The sequence below is a fragment of the Chlamydotis macqueenii genome, chromosome 14 (assembly GCF_036417535.1).
Source record: "Chlamydotis macqueenii isolate bChlMac1 chromosome 14, bChlMac1.mat, whole genome shotgun sequence".
Taxonomy (NCBI): Eukaryota; Metazoa; Chordata; class Aves; order Otidiformes; family Otididae; genus Chlamydotis; species Chlamydotis macqueenii.
In genome coordinates, this window is record NC_141569.1 from 12491397 (window position 1) to 12511694 (window position 20298).

The 20298-nt window shown below is 47.5% G+C and overlaps 2 protein-coding genes across 4 annotated transcripts in view; one reads left to right on the top strand and one right to left on the bottom strand.

The window, feature by feature from the left end:
- Positions 1-6685, top strand: part of ADAM19 (ADAM metallopeptidase domain 19) — a 33521-nt gene extending 26836 nt beyond the window's left edge. The window contains exons 17-22 of the mRNA XM_086759240.1: positions 80-188; positions 291-426; positions 658-724; positions 1291-1506; positions 3322-3468; positions 4255-6685. Of these exons, the coding sequence (XP_086615366.1) occupies positions 80-188; positions 291-426; positions 658-724; positions 1291-1506; positions 3322-3468; positions 4255-4329 (750 nt within the window). The 3' untranslated portion in view covers positions 4330-6685. The remainder of the gene's footprint in view (positions 1-79; positions 189-290; positions 427-657; positions 725-1290; positions 1507-3321; positions 3469-4254) is intronic.
- A 46-nt stretch (positions 6686-6731) lies between these two features.
- On the bottom strand, positions 6732-16398 carry NIPAL4 (NIPA like domain containing 4). Of its 3 annotated transcripts, XM_086758805.1 has the most exons (8): positions 16287-16398; positions 14384-14632; positions 11729-11785; positions 10710-10800; positions 9461-9621; positions 8782-9365; positions 8283-8327; positions 6732-6800 (listed from the first exon to the last, which is right to left on the bottom strand). In XM_086758805.1, exons 1-7 carry the CDS (start codon positions 16321-16323, stop codon positions 8316-8318), a joined length of 1191 nt encoding a protein of 396 aa, XP_086614931.1. In that variant the 5' UTR covers positions 16324-16398; the 3' UTR covers positions 6732-6800; positions 8283-8315. The 3 variants fall into 3 exon arrangements, with proteins under 3 accessions (XP_086614931.1, XP_086614930.1, XP_086614929.1); XM_086758804.1 differs by lacking the exon at positions 6732-6800 and having other exon boundaries at positions 7121-8327; XM_086758803.1 differs by lacking the exons at positions 6732-6800; positions 8283-8327 and having other exon boundaries at positions 8644-9365.
- Positions 16399-20298: the final 3900 nt, after the last annotated feature.

The following is a 20298-nucleotide window of genomic DNA, read 5'->3' on the forward strand; positions in this document are numbered from 1 at the left end:
ATCCAGCAAGGGCTTGATTTGTTTTAGCTTGCATATTCTTTAGGAGCTGGCACTAAGTCTCTGAGTCTTCCTGCTCCAGGTCTGCAATAACAACAAGAACTGCCACTGCAGCCCGGGGTGGGCCCCACCGTTTTGCAACAAGCAGGGGAGAGGAGGAAGCTTGGACAGTGGCCCCCCCATGCCTGAAGGTAGGTGGGACCAACTCTGCTATGGTGGCACTTCAGAAGGACTTGAGTTAGATGGGGAGCGGAGAGTTTTCCGTTTAACTAACTCTGTTTTCTTGCCCTCAGGCCCTTCAGCGGTCATGATAACTCTGGCAGTCCTGGCTCCCATTCTCCTCTTCGTTGGACTCGTGATTTTATTCTGTTATCTGAAATGCCGGAATAAATTTGCCATCTGTTCTCTAAAAAAGACCCCTCAGTTCAGGTAAATTCAGTGCTGTGCTTTGTCTGCTTCCATCTACCCTTTTCCATGTCAGGATAGAAGAGGAATTGCAAAGGCTGGGAGGAATATAACTAAACCAATTTGTTGGTATAGTCAGTATTTGCTTCTCATTTTTTTTGACTTCAGTTAAAATATAATGGAAAATACAGCGAAGAACAAGGAGAAAATGTATCAAGGAAATAACACGTATTCTTTTCTTTCTCTTGTTGTCAGTGACACCTCTGGAAATGGACACGCAAACCCTGCCTTCAAGTTGAAAACGCCCCAGGAGCAGAGGAAGGTAGGGGCAAGATCACCATCCACCTCCCTGGGGAGAGGTGCAGCTGCCCTGAGGTGTGGGATGTGGTTCCCTCTTACACTGCAGTTAGGGAGTGGATTTATCAAAGGATGGGAAATCCAGACAGACATCCTCCATGGCTGACAGTCAGTGGGAGCTGAACGTAGCATCTATTTCTAGCTGTTTCCTTAAAGGCAGGAGCTGGGATTTGACCAGGTCTGTGTGGCCACTTGTTTCTCCTGATAGATCCTCTTCGGTCGCATCTCCCTCTCAAAACTGCAGAAATTGCAAATGCTGGATTTATTTGCAAGTGTTACTTTATAACACTAAAGCGTCATTTTCTCTGTTCCCTTGATTCTTGTTTCTGCCTCGCTGCCTCGTGATCCCAAATTGTCCCAGTCTATCTACTCAACTTCTGCTAGACATATGTAACACATACTGGTGTTGCATGCAGTATTTTCTACTGTGTGACTCAAAGAGCTCATGTGGATCCTCAGAAGTGTAGTAGAGAGTAAAAGGGTGGTTTGAAGCGGAAATACTTAACTCCTGTTTGTGGTTCTTCTGCACAGGTGATTGGCTTCCCTGAAATCCCATCGAAACCTCCTCCCCAGCAAGGTCCCGGCCTCCGAATAAACACGCAGCAGCCATCCGTCTTCTCCGCTGGTTACAGCTGTGGCGTGGGGCAGCCCGCTGGGCTGGCACAGCCCGCACCCGCAAAGGACGTTGCCCGGCGGACACCCCCAAGCAGGCCAGCACCTCCTGCTCCCAAAGCCCCCATCTCTCAGGTACGAAGTCGTGCCGCTGTCCTGCAGATGCAGTTTGATGGGAAGATTGTTCTGAGTGAGGCTGTTGAAGCTGGCAGTTTTGTTCTAAGCTTAGTACAGACTCCACATTCTTATGGAAGAGGTGACAAATCACTCTGACTTAAACCCATTTTACCAAAATATTTCCCTATTAGGGTACGGCCAGCAAAGAAGCAAAGGTCTCAGTTATGGGGGATAGCAGGAGGCTGGCTCCTAGGCAGTCTCTTTCTGAAGGATATAGAGGAAAATAAACCAAATATGTTTTAGTGAATGGGATTTGTTTCTAGCTCCATTGTTCCTCTGAACAGCCGGCACTTCAGCAGGAAAGAAAACTAAAACAAAAGCAGGAAGCTGACTGTAGTCAATAAGGAATAGGTATCCTTCCCAGCTGTTTGTTGACAAGTTCCGTGCAATCTCCATTGTGTTCCCTCAAATGTGTCCAGTCTCTTTGTCAGTCAGGCTTACTGGATGGGATACTTTTCCTAGAATTTACAAAAGAAACTTTGCCATTTTGGGGTTGGCGAGCCACAAGATGTAGAAGGTACAGGGGAAGTCATTAATTTCAGTGTTTGCAGTATGTGCTGGATTTGCTGTCTTGCTATTCCTATAGGAGCTCTTTGGATCTGCTGGTCAGTGGGATTTAGTCTGCCTTGTCCTTCCTGCAGTCACAGCACAAAGTCCTTGGAGAGCAATAGATCCCCGAGCACCGGCTGACGCAGCCATTGAGCATCTCATTTATGCATAGTCTAAGGAGACTGCAGGGTTTTTGGGTGCCCTCCAAGTTGTGAGTGCAGCTGTGTTTATTAAATCAACACCTGTAAGCCAGCGACTTCGCACAGAGGCTAAGCAACAACAGGCAGTTAGTTCTTGTGCGGGTAACTTCTCCCCAGGGGCTTGCTTTACACTGACATTCATTAGACGAATGGAAAATATAATGCTCCGAGTATCCTATTCGGGACAGCTGTGCACACAAACAAACAACTGATTGTGGGTGGGCGCAAGGCTGCGTGCGTGTGTTTGTATAGGCAGACATAGACACATGTGTATAGGATTGGATGGGCAATCATACTGAGTGTATGCATGTGAAACTTGCTGCCAACCTCAAGTGCATCAATAATGGGGCTAATAAAAAGGCTCTGGAATATATCTTCCCTATTATTTGCAAAATTGAAGACTCAAAATTTCTGGATCCTTTAGTAGCCAGAATATGATGTGCTTTCAGCCTGCAGCCCCATTTAGGAGGTAGAGCAAGGTAACCCCGTGACCCTGTTTGGTTGTCCTGTGTTTGAAGCCAGCTGCCCAGCAGACTAAAACCAGTCTTCCTGAAGCTTGATAGGTGAAAAACTCTTAAGTGTTGAAAACACTGATCACTTGCATAATACCATAAGTAATAGCAGCAGCCACCCGCGCTCCCTCCTTGCTTCAGAGAGGGAGAGGTCTTTGCAGGCATGGTTTTGCCTGTGTCCCTTCAGTTCTTTGTCTCAGGCAGGGATGCTACAGGCTGAGTTGTGATGGGGACTCCTGCCCAGTCTGCAAGGTTTCTCCTGGTTTTCACTATGGGGCCATTACAGTGTAATATCCCCAGGGTTAACTCCAAACCAGAGATCTCGAGGTGGGCAGCTGCATACCCGGTCTGCTGTCTCAGACCTACAAAAAAGAAAAAACCCAAGAGGTCCAATGGACCTGTGGCCATACTCAGAAGTTCAGGCCATGTAAAGTAAATGCAAATACTATCTCTCTTTTCAGGCTGAGCATCTCTCCGGGCTCAGAATTCAAAGCTGTTTCTTTCTTGCATAGGATATTTCTAGGCCCCGGCCACCACAAAGAGCTTTGCCAGCTAATCCCGTCCCAACCAGACCCAGAGCCTGGCTGGGGAACAGCCCTGCTGTTTCGCTGCCTCCTGCGTGCCGCAGAACCCCAGGACAACTCCAGCCTGCAGCAGAGGTAGGCACTGAACGCGGTGATGGGAAGCGCAGCAGCGTCCCCTCACCAACAGCAAATAAAATTACTCTGAAGGGAATAACCTTGCTGTCGTACCGCAAAACACCATGCACGGCCCCGGCGGGTGGAAACAGAGAGGCTGTTGGGTTGGCTGCCTTTATTGCAGGGTCCTCTGTTTTCACCTGTTTCTCAGTAGGCATCTACTGGGTTAAGCAGAACAGTTAAGTCAGTCCTCCACATCCCTGAGCACTTCCTCAGACAAAACAGTTGTGTGAGTGGGGCTGAGCAATGAGGGTCAAAGCGCGTGTGACCCAGAATGGTTAATGAAAAGCAGCAAACCAGGCAAGTCCACACAAGACTTTAGGTCCCCAGTAAGGAACAGAAACCCTCTCCAGCCTTCTAGCCATGGCTAAGGAGATGCTTTCTCTGCAGGGAGTGTTTCCCAAAGTGTTCTTAATAAGAACAGTTAATAAGGGACTTTAAATTGCCGAGTTCAGCTCCCTCCAAGCTGGACCCCTTAACACAAGACACCTCCACTCCACCCACCACAGGTGCTGCCTCCAGCCAACAACATAGTTGTGGCCAGTTGTGAAAAATGAAAAAAATTGTGTGAACTTCATTGTGCCACTGGTAGAGAGCAGGAGAGTTTCCTATGTGATGCATTAGAGTGTGAATGCAAAGACAGGCTTCCCTGGCCCCACTGTAACATCAGCTCCAGGAAAGGGAGAGGGTAGTGTTTGGTTTTTCATTGATGCTCACCCCTCTTTCCCTATTTTCCATCTCACCCAGAATACTGGTGTCGGGACGGCTGGAGCAGCAAACATCTTGAAAGTGGGACAGCCGGCTTCCCGTGGGCACTCATGAAGCAGTCTGTTCCTGGCTGGCTCTGACCTTCACCGGGGACTGGATGGCCTTTGTCACTCAAAAAACCATTCATGGCCACAGGCAGTGTCTTGGTTCCTCTCTTCTAGCCTCACCTGTTTCCTGTGTGACTCAACAAGCTGCAGTCAGGCTTGGCAGGAGTGCCCCCAGGAACTGTGCCGGTACATGCCAAGCTGAACTCGGCCCTCTCTGCTGATAGCCTTTTCCATATAGGGATGACTTCTTTAGATGGTATTTAAATATTATTGTGCAATAGCCAATGCAGGGATGGGGTGATGGGTGTTTCATATGGTTTTAATCAGTTATTTAACTGTTACAAGGGAGAATAAGCTGTGCGTGCAGGTGCTGGCCCTGATGGGCTTTCATGTGAGACCCAGCCCTGTTGGCTTCCTCAGCCCCTCCATGCAGCTGCAGGAGCGTACGTTGGTGCTATACAGAAACCGCTGCCTCTTGGGAGAGCAGAAGGCAGCTGTTGATAACCTTCTTCATCTTATTCTCAGTTTACAGTGGGTAGCAAGTGGAGCCACAACAGGGAGCAAACCATGGAAATATTCCTGGTTAAAATAACTTGTGGGTCACTGTGGATTTTCATTAGCTTTAATAGAGCAGATTCATTATTTTCCCTGTATCTTCAGAAAAAGCGTTGCAACCCGCCTCTCCTCTAGCACTTGTCTTGCTTCAGTGCTGTAAGACCTGACAGCATTCCCAGCATGGCCTGTGCGCCCTTATCCATGGCATTGGAACACAGTCAAGGTACAACTGGGAAACTCTGGCCAAGATACGGAGCAAATGGCCAGAAGGAAACCCAGCAAAAGCCAGTGCTGAAACCTCCTCTCTAGCGTACGGTACCGTAGATAATCAGTAGACAGTTCTGCACATTCTCCTCAGGCTTTGGTCTGTGCTGAGCAGTAATTCAGCATGGGCTGTCTGCTCCCCATACCAGTGAGAAACCTACCTTAAAATTGCCCAGGTGGTAAAACAGCAGAAATACTAATGCAACACATGGTGCTTTTGTAGGGCAGCTCATTTACTCCAGGTTTTTTTCTCCAGGACATGGACAGAGAGAGTTGTCTGTGTACACTTTAAGCAGCTGATGGTTCTGACCCTGAGGACTCTCTTTTATGAATCTGGGTTTTTTTTCTCCTAATAGTTAAAGCTTTTGTACGTTTTTTCTCAGGACTTTAAATTAAGACCTTTTGTTATGCCAATTTTTTTTTTGATTGTTGTTGTTGAAATGATTTCCTAGGAGAACACAGGGAATTCTGGAGCTATGGTTACAACAGTTGTGTTGTCTCATTTATTATGGACAAATCCTCAAACAGTGTGATGGCTGCTGCACATGTGAGAAACTATTATTGGCATAAAGAAAAAATTGTCTGATGATTCTCTTTCCCTAAGCTCTACTGATTGGAGAAAAAAAAAAAAAACAAACAAAAACCCTGAGCACTCATTAAATTTGTAGTTCTATGTAGCAGTACATCTGTAGGATGACGTAAACCACACTAGTTTCTGTAACTTTACTACCTCTTTCTCCACAAGGAAACAGTATACAGGGTGTGTCTTGAATTTCTGGTTTATTATTCCTTATCTTAATAATTTTGGACCTTTTCTTGCCTTGTATATGCCTGGAAAACAAACCAACCACTACTTCTCTCTGAAATACGGGATGGCAAGTGAAAAACATCAGCTTTCTAATCTCTGTGTCTTTTTCTATAGTTGAGGTATATTACATATAAACAACCTATATTCAAACAAACCCCAGATTTGTGTTTTCTTGGGGTGCAGGTAATGTGTTTATGTAATGGCATGTTTTACTGCTCACAGGTGGAGCAGTAAGCTGGGCACATCCTCTACATACACTGTACTAGTACAGATTCAACCACAAGAACTTGGTCTTATGTCTGAGCCCTCACTAAAAATATTTTCACTGCATTTCATGTGAGCATGGGATCAAGCTTTTAAAAAATTCCCCTGGACATACAAAGCTAAGAAAACAACTGGATGTGCCTAAACTCTAATGGAAAACTTCATTGCTGGAATATTGTGAAGTCTCCAAAAGGTAGTTTTAAATAAGTCCTTTTAAATTTTCATATGTGTGCAAGCTGAGTGAATGAGAACAGGGGAACTGCAGGCGGAGTAAAAGATGGTAAAACTTGATTTTTTTGAAAGATAATGTTACTTGGGAGAACATACACCAAACTATATCTCACTTTCTCCTGTGTCCACATACTAATGGTTTACAATAATGCTCTCTGTGCATCTATGCAAATACTTGAAGAATCCAATTAATTGTGCCTTTTGCCTAGTTTTAATAAATTTGACAGTTGTCATTAACAAATATTCTGTCACTGTGTGTGGTATTTCATTACCTTGGTTCAAATCTTCATTTTATATGTGGCATTTGTCCAGTGATGGCAGGATAGCTGGAGGGATAGCTTTTATGAAATGCAGTTCTAGGTAGTGAGGAAAGATGAGTCCTTTACATTTACATTACATTTAAAAAAAAAAATTACTTTTTTTTTCAATTAGGATGCCAAAAACAAAGCCTAGGGAGAATTACTTGGATTATTTTCTGCTACCAAAGGAGGGCACTGCTGTTCTACTCGCTGCCCCAGATGCTCTTTCTGCTGTACTCAGCTGCCCTTCAGCCTGTTCATCTTTTAGGGCTAAACTGATAAGATAAGAGAAATAACAAACTTTCAGATCCACTGGGTTTTTTTTTCTTTTTTTTTTTAAAAAAAAAGCCTTTATTTCCCTTTCCACACTCAAAAAAAAAAAAAAAGTACTGAAATGTTATTAAAATAAGAGATTGCATAGTCCTCTTCCCCCTAGCCCCAAGTTGCATTTGCTCAGTGATGCTCAGACCCAGGCACAATCAGGTCAGCATCTCAGACACCATGAATGTGCACCATGGTCCAGGGCTAACCCAGCCAGAGCTGCCACCGGACTGAGCCAGATTGGCAAAGCCAACTTGGGCTTCACCACTCCCTTTTTGGGATTTGCTGTGAGCAAACGGGCTCCAGTTTCCCTGTGCTGTAAGACCCAGGAGCAAGATGGGAGCAACTTAACTGTGGTAATACCTCCCTTTTCACCTTCCAGCTCATCCCTTTCTCCTCACCACTGATACAAATCCAAGGGGGTTTTGAAAGTGAGCCATGAGCAAAAGTCCAGTAACATCCATACTATATTGAGAGAGATGGAGAGGGGACCATGCTGGGATGAACTGCATTCCTACAGCTCTGCTGAGCATCACCCACTTATGTCTGTTTGGCTTTTAACATGCAGCTCAGACCTCCCTCTAAACAGACAAATGAACAAAAGAAAGAAAAACTTTGGGGCTTAAATGATAGCATGACAGGTCATGGGGCTCAAAGAACTGGGAGGTTCTCCAAGGTCAAGACATTTCCTAAGAAAAAAAAAAATACTTAAAATGTACAGCCACTTGGTCTTTCAGGCTGAAAAGATTTTCACAGACCACACAAAGTCTTGAAAATGGTGGTGGTATTTCTCCTGATGGAGCTCCCCAGCCTGAGCAGGGCCTGCCCTTTGCTCGAGTGAGGTCTGGATCAGGCCCAGTGGCTTCACCAGCCACAACGTGGCCTGGGCACCATAGCTGCTAAGGAAAAAAAAACAAAAACACAACAAAGCCTGAACAAACAAAAACCCACATAAAACTGATTAACCCTGTGTTGCAGGCAACTCCTGCACCTCACAAAAAACAAAAGCTGAAAATGATTTTTCTGCCATGGCCAAGTGTCCTAAAAATACTTCATAGCTTGGGTCCTGCAACTGAGCCTAAGTGAGCACCTGTTCCAAAATTTACCATGTTTTACCCATATTCACCAATATTGTCCCATATTTGCAGAGCAAGTAATTAAACATGCATAAGCAGAGTCTGAATAGCAGGCGTCCATGGTTCAGTCCTTGTCTCTCACCTCCGTTTGAGATACTGGGATGTATTTTAGAGTTCACGCAAGTGTCTAGAAAGGAAAAAAAAAAAACAAACACAGACAAAAAACAGTAATCAATGACTCAGTCAAGGCCTGGAAATAAACACATCAACGGCCACCCAGGGGAAGGAGTGCAAGAGTAAACATCGGCCCTGTCAAGAATAAGAGATGGGAAGGGGCCTCAGAGGAGCTTTATCCCAGGAGTATTGTGTTTCAAGAGGGTTTTCATTTTCAGTGTCTGCATGTATTAAAGCCCAGTGAGGGTTAAACATACCCCTTGCTGCCACACCATGGCAAAGATCCAATCCAAAAGCCCAGAGAAAGACTTGGCTTGACTCTACCAAGCTTTGGATAAGACACTTTGGTTTTATTTTCTGCTTTGCCTTTTTTAAATTGCTTACTAGAATCTGGAATATTGACATCAACCCATCTACCCAACCTCCAGACCCTCACGTATAACGCGCTAGGTATAGATCATGAATACTTTGGGTTTATCCTCTGGGCCGATGCTGGAGTTGTCCACCTCTATCAGGATGTTCTTGTCATCTCGGGTGGCTGGTGCTTGCTGTCCACTCTGGAGGACTTGTGGTAGATTCTCTAAACTGATGTCCATGTCTTTGAAGGCATGAAGTAAAAATACCCCCAAAATGATGGTGAGGAAGCCACAAACTGTCCCAATTATGTCCACTACAGTCATGGTGACCCACTCCTTAAAGAGGATGATGGAAGTTGTGATGACGATGGTGGTGAACAGCACATAGTAGATAGGAAACACCAAAGAGGTATTGAAAATGTCTAGAGACTTATTGAGGTAGTTAATTTGTGTAGTGATGGATGCTACCAGCGTGATGACAAGGATCCATGTCAACGGGTCCTGCAGGACAGGCCGGCCAGCAAAGAAGCCCTTGATGGCAATACCCAGGCCCTTGACTGAGGACACAGAGAAGGCACCAATAACAGAGCAGATGGTGAGGTAGATGAGGATGTTGCTCTGGCCATACCGGGGTGCGAGGTAGAAGATCAAGAGGAAGCAGACAGCCAAGAGGATCACAGCATAAGCGAGGAAACCTGGAAAAGGGGGAGAAATAACTCAAAACTGAGTGGCAGGCATGTGCAATACACGCCGCCCAGCCTCAAGAGAGAAAACACTACCTCCTGCATACCTGGCTCTTTCAGCTTAGATGACATTTCATCCAGAGTGGTGACCTCCTCATCCTCTGGGGCATGTATCACCATCACGGTGCTGCCCACGAGGCTCAGCATGCAGCCCAGCTTTCCCAGCAGGTTGAGCCGTTCTCCAAGCAAATACGAAGACAGAATAGCACTGCATGGGACAGAAAAATGTCAGCTGGTGCTTTAAAGTCCTTTAAAGAAGGAACAGAAGATAAAATAACGTAAAGAATGCCTTCACGCGACACAAGAACACAAATTTGGAGTCAACTTGTTGGATCCCAGTGTGTTAATACACAATCACATTGCCTCTATTCTCAGCTGAACCTGCACAGATGCAGGTGTGATCTACAGATCACAGCTCAGGTATCAGCAAGGTGAAAAAAATGCTGAATGGATTAGCACATCCTCAGAAATATTTTCAGGGGCTACAGATACACTCATGAGCTGCTAGGCATTATGAAGCCCTTAGTACCTAAGGAAATTACCTCAAGGACAAGTGTAACAGAGAGGAAAAAAAACAACCTAACACAAAAGAGTGACATTAATTTTAACTAAACAATCAGAACTATTAAGCCTCAGAGAAACTCTGAAGGTACTGAGGCTACAGATATATCTGCAAAAATATCTAGTTGTGGTGTATAAAAATTTGGGGCAAGACACCAGAGTCTGAACTCTCAGTTTGCTTATGCATTTCACAACCAGAGTCCTTCTGTAAAACCTTCAATACCGGAGGCATCTATTTTGATATGAAATCTCCTTTTTTAAAAATAAATAAAATAGGGTTTTAGCCCTTTTGGCAACAGACAGAAGTATAAAAACATAACATCAGAGCACCCTAAGAGCCTAGAAAATAAAAGGCAAACGAAAGACAGTTTAAAAACAAGCCTGATATTTTGGACCCTTTCAGATTTTTAGTACTGTTCACTACAAGAACAAACCAAAATAAATAAACCAAACTTGAGCTGGCTAAAGAGCTGGAATAAGAAGGAAGTAACGTTGATATTTGCCGTAATTTAACCTGAAGTTTACCTGCTGCTATCCACATGCAGCATTTCCAGAAGAGCATACTTAATTCAGTGGTTTCCAAGTGATCCCCCAAAAGGACAATAACTGTTAGAGCATTTTTAGAAAACACCGAGACGCTTTTTTCTTTCCAGCAGAATAAACCATATTAGCACCACTTCAAGTTTGTTTGTCTTACACAACAAACAGGCAAATAAATACAGACACACAAATCACCTTACGAGCACGCTCAGAGCCCCCAGGGGCGTGACGATGGTTGCGGGAGCAAAGGCATAGGCGGCAAAGTTGGCAGCTTCCCCTCCACCCACTACACAAACACAAGAAAAATAAATGTCAGCAAGTGTCAGTATACTTTCTGTGTTTTCTCTTGTGGGGCTTGCAAACATCAGCTACAGAGTAGATTTTATTATGGGGGTTTCATGTTGCTTCTAAACAGAGCCAGACAGCAGGTGAAAATCTCTCTTGTACAAGTTAAGGCAAGCAGAGGCATCCCTGGAGCCCTGTTCCCACCCGGAGAAGGGCTGGGGGTGCCGGGCTTGGCCATTTCACAGCTGGCCCATATTAACCCACTAAACCCCCCAGCCCAGCAGCTGGGGTCTGTCTGGGTCATTAATGAGGGGGTGGGCAGCTGGGGCAGCTGCTGGGAGGCTGCTCCTCACCTACAAAGTGTCCTCATGGGCCATATGGCAGGAGCAGTGAGGGCAGAGCAAGGTGGGGGCACCTGCCAGAAGAGCCTGTTCTGAAGAACACTCTGTTGCTTTTTGTACAGCTCTGAGTCCAGTTTGAGAAGATACTGTAATGCTGCAGCATGAAAAGGAGGGGTTTAAGGCTTGCTCTGAGGCAAAGCAGGTCTTGCTCAAGAAAGCAGCTGCTACCAACACTACTGCGATCTGCCTGGTGCCGCAGCCGTAACCGTTCCCAGAGCCCCCGGGCACGTACGGGAGGCACTTAGCCCTGTGCCTAGTACACAGGCAGGCCAGCCAACTGCCTTATTAAAACCTGGCTCTTCACGCTTTTGATCAGGTAAAACTGAGCTAGCAAGTCCTACCAGCCCTGCGGGAGGATGGTGAGGGAGATCCTGCTGCCTCCGCTCTCCTTGAGGTACCTCTGCTGACAATGGGGGAACCGGCTGGAAAAAAGGCTTTAAGCCACCAGATATTGGGCTCATTCCACACCTGGTTCACAGGGACAGACCCTGGAAAAGCTGCAAAACCAGGGAAATAGTTTCTACTTACTGGTTAACAAGCCAGCCCACCAGAGCCAGTCCTTCAGGTAGCCGTGTCCTCCATCTCCTGGGGAAGCAAACCACACAGGTATGCAGGAGTTAACAACCATCTTCTTCAGAGTAAGAGATGAGAAACTTCCCTTTGAAGAGGGACAAATTGCAATGGGAAAAGTGTGACAAAGAAAACCACCTGGAAGGACAGAATGTACAGATTTGCCATCCAGTGTGGAAGTCATTTTGAGCCAAGGGATTAGTGGAAGCTGGCACTCAGGCCCACACAATGCAAGTACAATAAAAGCAGTTGTTTAATCCTGGGTGGCAGTGGGAATGGCACCCACTGCCCCAAAGCCACAGAGTGACTGGCCTGGGGTGCAGCCTGCCTTGCTGCAGCACGGAGCTTGGGGCTGCCCTTCAGCCCCAGGAGCTGTGGTCATCCTTGCTGGTTCGTCAGGGTGCACCAGCCCCTAAACCCAGCAATAAATAGCCCATCTGAGCTCCCATGGACCACTTATGTTTTGTCTTGCATGTTCTGCTTGCCTGTTTGCTGTGGGGCACTCCCGGAGCAGAGCAATGAAGGCAGGGGCTGCTCTGTGCTGGGTGGCCCCCACCCAAATGCTGCTTCTTGGGACATCGCCACCCTGCATCCTGCCTGTGAGGAGCCTGCGCGTCACCTTGCATCACACTGGCTCGCTGTGGAGTCTCACGCGTGGGCGCTAAGGTAAGGCAATGAATTTTTCCAAACCCAGCTTAAGTGGGGTTCTAGCTATGAAGGATGAAGGGGGAAAAACAGTTGGTTGCCCTATGCAGGCATGTGGTACCATGGTTTGTGCTGCTGTATGGTCATGGTGAAGGCTTCCTGCATCCTGTCTGGGAAGCTATCTGCTGCTTTTGCATGTTGCTTTGTATCATAGGACCTCAGCCTGAACTACCAGAAATCCTAGTGTGAACTTGATGTGGAGCAGTCATTGTGTGACTGAGCGTTCCTGATGGAAAAATGATTCCTGGCACTGGAACAACTCAATGAAAGAAAATGTGCATATAAATAAGGAAGAATGGACATACTGTGTTGTGAACTAATCCAGCTCTGCTCTTAACCCACAAGCTGTTAGATGTAAGGAGCTTGAGCCTGCTGACACTGTGAACCCTGATTTTACTGGGCCCATGTTTTTGATAAGCCCGACCTGACCAGAGCTGTCAGTGACAGCAGTGTTTGACCTGCCTTGGAGAAAAGTGATGTGCTCAGATAGCAGGGGTGAAACACTGGGACCGAGAGATTAAAGGACAAGATAGGGAAAGGCGGAATGAAGAGGCAGACAGGAATTTGCTGGAATTCTGCCTCTTCTGGTTCCTCAAGTTCACAACCGCTCAAGTTCAAATGTTATGCTTTGGTGTTCCTTAGAAATTGCTGGGTTGTTCTGGTTTTTGTTTGTTTGTTTTTTTTTTTTCCCAAGAACTGTTTTTGTCAGCTGCAGTTTTCTGTCATTAATCTCTAATTCCTGATTAAACATGGTTAAACATCCTGAAAAGCAGGGAGGGGCTTGCTCTTGTTCTACTTGCTTGGTTCTGTTGTGAGAGGAGTTCATGGAGGGAAGGAGAGACACCTTCTACGATTGGAACAATAGTGATATTTCATTGTGCAAATGTAATGTCAAAAAGCAAACCCATGTGAGTTCAGCAGCTGCACGCAGCCAGCCTAACGGCAGGGGATGGAGACGGACTGGAGACTGGCCTGCGGCTCAGGGGCTGTTGGTAGCTTTGCTCGTTGACTCTGGACAGTCACTTCATCGTTCCATACCTCTGTGTCCCCATATGGGGACAGTGACACTGACTTCCTTTCTAAAATGATTTAAGAATTGTTCCTAGGCCAGAGCTGGGAAGCAGTAGTATTTTAATTATTGTTTTGTAGTTATGCAAGTAGGTCAGCTGCAAGGTAGGACTTAACCTGCTGCTAGAGTGCATGCTTGCAATGTTGATGGGACGGGCCCAGTTCCACTGTGCAATCCCACTGTAGGCAGTGCTCCTCCTCCATTTCCCATCCAAGTATACGTGCACATAAACACACGCCTCATTCTAAGAGCTTGGTGCTAGAGGAAAGTTATCTACATGTTGTTGAGCAACATACCTCAGAAGTATCCCTTCTGAAAACCACAAGCAGGGTACACACAGATCACAGGTGTGCAGTCCTGCATGAATTAATGGCTCTTGCTAATGCAATTAAAGCACGTGGGGCCGCATCCTTGTCTCGGTGGCTTGGTGGCAAAGCTGCATAGTGCATCAATAAGAGCAAGAGTGGGGTCACGGAGCTGTGCTATTCTGCTCCAGCCTGTGGCACAGGGGTGACTTGCACCTTTGTGCAAAGGGGAACATTTCAAAGAGCTTTCAACACTCTGCTTCCTCCTGGCCTCATCCTTTCCCATGCGAGAGCTGTGATGGGCACGTATTGTTCTTCTGGTGGGTGCACATCTGATGTGCCCTTCCAGTGCAGGGCTCTGTAAATTAGCTCCTCAGCTGCAGCACAGCACTGCTCTGAGTATCACACACAAACATACACGCAGAAAAGGTCTATCTTACATTGCTGATAGAAGGTTGATGTGTGTACCCAGACGCATATGATTCTGGGAACAGGTGAACCTCCTCCCTCCTGCCCCCCCTGCCAAAGCCTTACCTGCCCTGGTGCCTCCTTTCTCCACTAGCCGTAGCAGCCCCTTCTTCTTGAGGATGACGCTGCTTCCGATGAGGAAGCTGGAGAAGACAGCCAAGCCCAGGCCAATGTAGAATCCATAATTGCTTTCCAGCCGAGTTACCCAGAAGTTATCTGAAGTCCCGTTGTCCTGGACGGAGTCAGCTGGGTCAGCATCACTGACCACTTGGCACACGACCCGGTGGGAAAGGCACGAAAGGGTGATCAGAGACCCTGTGAGACCACCATGGAGATAAAACAGCAAATTACTGATACGGCTGTCAACAATGCCTCTATTGCTCTTTGGACTCATTCAGATGTCCCTCTGAACAGCCACCCATGCTGTCACCCTAACAGTGCGTACCCACCATCTCTCAAAAACCCAGGACATCTCTTTACTCATGTATGGAAATGGCAAGATGTCGAGTGACAGATTTATGGAGTGCGGTTCAAGCAGCTTGCTTGTTGACACTGAATGTGTCTGCCAGTCTGCACACTGAGCTGGAAGGCCATGAGGGCCACTATAATAATGTAATTTGAATTTCCAAATATCAATGCCTGAGTGTCTCCACCAAACTCCAGTGTTAGGAGTTTGAACTATGCCTTATCAACACCCAGCCTTGTTGATTCAAAGGCTTTGGTGCTTTCCAGCTAGCTAATCCTCGTGTCTGCTGGCCTGTCTGCAGCTGGGACGGCTTTGGGTTTAATGGGGGGTGATGGCAGCGCTCTGTAACTGTGCGTCTGTCCCAGCTCTGCGTACTGAGCAGTGCCGTGGGATCGCTCATAAGACAACAGGCTTGTCCCAGGCCAAAGTTTCATCTCTGTGTTGCCTCTGCTGTCTAATGGTTTCATTCTATGTATTGGCAGAGCTCCTGAGTGCTCGTAAAGCACACGAAGTCCTGCCAGTGCGGAAGGGCTGAAAGCAGGCACAGTTTTCTGCTCTTAACACCAAAAGCACAAAGCCCCTGTGTCCCTAGCTAAGGTGTGTTGCTGTGTGTGGGTGGGAAAATTGCTGAGTTTCTTCCTACCCTCACACTCCTACCACACCCTGCACATCTTTGTATTGCAATCTTCACTCCAGGTGTAGTAAAGACAGTGTGACTGTGGGGAATGGAACAGCCAGGTGGAGTGTCACAAAAATCCCTTTGTAGTAAAAGACTTCAATTCTCTGCTTGAACTCACGTAGGAATTACGGAGCAAGTACTTGTGTCTCTTCAGGCAGGGGTATGCAATGGAGAAACTGCTCACAGCAGCCTGGGCACAGGTCCCACCTTTATCCTAAACTGAGAGACTGGCATAGATCTTTCCCACCCACACCCCTGTCCCTGGCACACGTAGGTGGGGATTTGTATCTGAACCGGGTTCAAACTTTTCTAATGGGGAAAAATTCCACTGACTTTCTAGATGAGATTCCAAAGGTTCCCCAATAGGTTTATAATTGAAAAAATATCCTTGATTGTGGAAATATATCCTGAGGAACAGGGGGACATCATCCCTCCTCGGCTGGGTGAAAGTCTCTGTAATGTGCTACTGGCAGTGGGATGGGGTGATTACCGACTGGATTAGGTAGTCTTTAAAGGGGAAAACTAACTTCGCTGTAAAGCTGACACAGCGCAGTGCTTGCCGCTGGCAGGGCAGGCTGTGTGTGCCTTGCCGATAAAGGGAGTTTTCCCACTCCTATACAGACCTCAAAAAAAAAAAAAAAAAAAAAAAAAAAAAAAAAGAGGGAAAAAAAAAAAAGAAAAAAGAAACCCCAAACCCAGAAGAACAGAGCAGTGACAGGGAGCAGCCCAACCAAGGCTGAGGGTGCCGCTCCCCTTCCCCGCCCGGGGATCCCCCCGCCTGGGTCGAGTCCCGGTGTCCCCCGCGTCCCCCGCCCCGCACCCACCGTTGCTGCAGCTGCTGTTCGCCTCCCGTGGCTCCATCTCCTTCGTGCTCGGGACGGCTCAGAGCATCCCGGCGCCGAGGGCAGAAGCCGGGGCTGGGCAGGGCTGGGCCGCTCTGCCACCGCACCGGCCCGGGCGGCTCCTCCTCCGGGACGGGGCTGGCCCGGCCCCGGGCTGGGTGCAGCGGCAGCAGATCGCCGTGCCGGCCTTGCACGCTCCCGTGGGCACGGCACCGTCCCGTGTGACCTTTGCAAGGCCCATCGCTGCCCTGGGCCCGTGTCCCCTGCCTGCTCGGGGCTGGAGGGACAGAGGAGAGGGTTTGGTGGCAGCAGCGAGTGGGTTCAGCAGCCCTTGCACGAATCCGGGGTGAGGATCCCCAGGGATTTCCCCTCTGGAGTGGGTTTTGCTCATTGCAGTGGTCGGGAGAAGGGGCTGTGGAAGCAGGGGGCTGCGCTCCTGGTTAGGCCGTGTGCGAGCCCGGCTGCGGCGGCTGAGCTGCGGGACGCTGGGCGAGCTGCACGCACTGCAAAACCGTGGGCTTCATACGTGTGCAGAGTACGGTGTAACAGAAGTTAAAAGTGAACAAGAGAAATTAAATCCTGAACAGTGTTTGTGCTCCTGGAGGCATTTCCTCTTACTAAGAGAGGCTATAACTGCAGTTTGTATTGCAAGGAAACATTTCAGAAAGTGTCCTGTCGCTTCAAGCATCGGCGTTTATTATTTTTCACTTAGCGCTATGGCTGGGTGTAGGTTGTAGGACTGAAGGGCAAGGCTGAGGGGCTGGGAAACATATAGGTGTCCAGGGAAGATGGGTATGTCCTAGTGGAAGTGCGGAGTTCCCTGCATCATGTCCTCGCCAGGCAAAGGCATGTTCCCTGCTGAAGGTTGCGCCAAATTTCCCTAATGGACCTTCCTGACTTTTGAGTTGTAGTGGGAAAGGTCAGGCTGCAGGCAAAGGTGCATTTGAAAAAGAAATATGAACAAAAGATGAGTGTGTAGTGACAAGGCCACTCTTGTGCTGTAAAGTGTTTTGCAAAAGGAGATCAGAGATCCAGGTGATAGAAGACCTTGTTGCCTCCATGCCAAATCCCAGCTCTGAGAAAGTCAGCTCCAGCCCATGGGCTCCTCCATCACTTAAATTCATTTTACACCCTTTTATTTTGTGACTATTTAGCTGCCTGGTCTCACTCATCATGGCCACGTGGTTCAGCCCGTACTATGGATCTGGAGCTGTAAGTGCCCCGTCAACTCCCCATCCCACTGCTGCTGAAGCCTCTCTTGCGTGTGAACGTTTCAGTGTGTCGCACACCAGTGTTTTGCCTTCATCCCCACCCTCTGCCGACGTCCTCCCTCCCTGTGTTTGTGTGCGGTGACCGTGTGTACACAGAAACCGACTGCCGATACAAAAGCCCTTTCGATGCAGCAGGAGCCAGATTTCTGTACGTCAGCAGAGATAAGTAAAACCAATAGCTTTTCTTCAGCAAGCCCCCATTTATAGGTAGAAACGGTATCTGCAGGATCTGAACATGTCTGAAAACTTGCCTTCCCCCCCCTAAAATATATAACTACAGAATATATTACTACAGAAATTGCCCTTAGACCATGGAAGAGCAGCCTCGCTAGCGCCGCGCGGCTCCTTCACTCAGCACCTGATCCTATCTCTGTACAATTGTTTTCTCCAGCAAATGTAATGCTCAAGTGTTTTGTGAGTCATTTGATTTTAATCGGGTCTGTTCATCACTCACAGACCTGTGGGTCGCTGGCTGGGAGAGACTGTGCCAGCCAAATCCCATGTCTTCCTCTTTGCCACAGGAACACTTGATAATCAACACAAACTGTGTGGCAGTGGGTTTTGATGTAGGAAATTAAATCGGCGCTGATTTATTAGTGATCTGGGAGCAACTTCTGGTGCTGCTGCTGGATATTATGCATGCAAAAGGCACCCTGGGCAAGACAATGGTGACAGGATTTGGCCTTTATTTAGTAAATTTACTTGCAGGTGCTGGGTAAGACCTATTCGTGCAATGTGTGAAAATGAAGCTGATTGCAGAAACCGAGGTGATGGCTGAGTGGGAGGAGTGTTGCTGTGCTTGCAGTGCTGACTGCCTGCGGCTGGCTGGGGGAACTCGTGTCCCTGTCGCCTCCTGGGCTGCTCCACCTGCTTGCTGTGGTGCACAGGGACACTGTGGGGCTCTCCCCTTTCCTGGACGTTCTCCAACACCCTGAGGTCTTGCTCGTAGCTGGGGAGTCCTAATGGTGATGTGGTTATTGACAGTGAAACTGCATCCAAAATTTCCAGGCCTTTCTGGGTGAGTGTTGTTGACATCTGTTCCCCACTGCACGCAGAGAGGTGTTAGGGAGGGAGCAAATTTTTATGGAAGGGATCTGTGGTTAAAATAGTCTTTTTGGTCATGGTGCAACCTCATAAGTTACAGTCGCAGCAGCAGGAGTGCTGCAGTCAAAAGCAAAAGGCACTCTGAGCCACAGCTGTACCTTCCCTCGTCAGCTCAATTTCCTAAAGGAAAGGGCTAACGTGACCACATATACGTGGAGTTATGTACCCCGTTTCATTCCCAAAGATATCTGACCCCATGGGCTGCTTTTGCCAGATTTGACAAGGGGTAAGATCTCCAAGAGAAGCTGTTCTCTGTTCTGGGAAGAGAGGAGATGTGATAGGGAAGAAGTCCCAAGAGCAGGGGATGCTGCAGTGTGAGCTGACTGTATGGGACGGAGCGTGCCTGATTGTCACCACCATGGGAGAAGCTTCAGTCAGATCTGCAATCAGCCACAGGACACAAGCGTGACACGTCTCTCTCTCTTATGCAGGGACTGCGGGGGGGTGTGGTACATGAAATCCCTAAGTCACAGGAGTTGCATTTGATGGATTTAGCAAGGCTGCATATGGCAATAAATAAGGGAGTTTAAAAGCCAGATGGGATTGGCGTGGAATTGCTTACTATGCTTAGTCAAGGGCAAGTTCAGACTGATAACAATAAAACAGGGATGGAACCAATGCCTCGGTTATTGGTTCATATCCTCATTTTAATGGGCAGGCTGTAATTAAGGGAATTCAGCTCCAAGCTGTGACCTCACTGGTTGATACGCGCATCAGATGTTTCCTTAAAAATAACTCATCAGAAATCAGGGAGTCTTCCTTAGCGGCTCATCTTCTTACAATGCAGTTCCTCCTGAAATACTGGTTTCCAGGCCAAAAAACTTGAAAACTTGACTGGAATCCAAGGGGAAGAGCAAGACAGCTTTGTGTGCAAATAACTGCTTTAGCAACATCAAAAGGCTTTTCTTTCCCCTGCTCTTCTCTGCTCTGGAACAAATGATGGAAAAATACCGGGTATCAATTGTCCTGCACTCCAAACAATGGTGGACGTATCCTGCTAACAGGTGACAGAAACTTTTGCCCTTGGCTGTCTGCTAGGCATGGTTCCTGTGGAAACTTTCAGAACAGGGCTGCAATGTTCAGCTATGGGTTTTGTGTAGTTTGATGGCCCCAAGGAGCTGTTTGCTGCTTCAAAAAGAGGGTAAATCCTTCTCTTTCTGACAATGACCTGATTGTATAGGGGTTAAGGGAATTGCCTGGTGTTCAGAAGATTGCAGCACTACAGGAAAGGTTGCTCAAAGCTTGAAAGACTGGACTTTGTTGAGCAGACAGCTTTTAATTCCACCTATCTGTAACTATGTCTGCAGTGGCATGAGTTTAGATGACAACGCCAACTCTGGGAGTTCCAAGACCATCACACCCATGGTGGGTTCCCACCTTTGCCATACTTCTCTCCTTCTGCCAGTGCACATACCTGTGGGTGTCTGCTGCGGAGCAGCCGAGTGATCCAGGGTTATTAGGCCGTAAAATACACCCCACCTTGCTTCTCACAGGGTTATTCTTTTTATCTAGAGAAGTTCAGTGATCCGGGTCACTGTGGCCCCATAAACCATCTATGTTGGCAGAACAGGAGTGGTGGGTTGGTGATGGATGGGAGGTGGATGTTCAGGGGGCGAGAG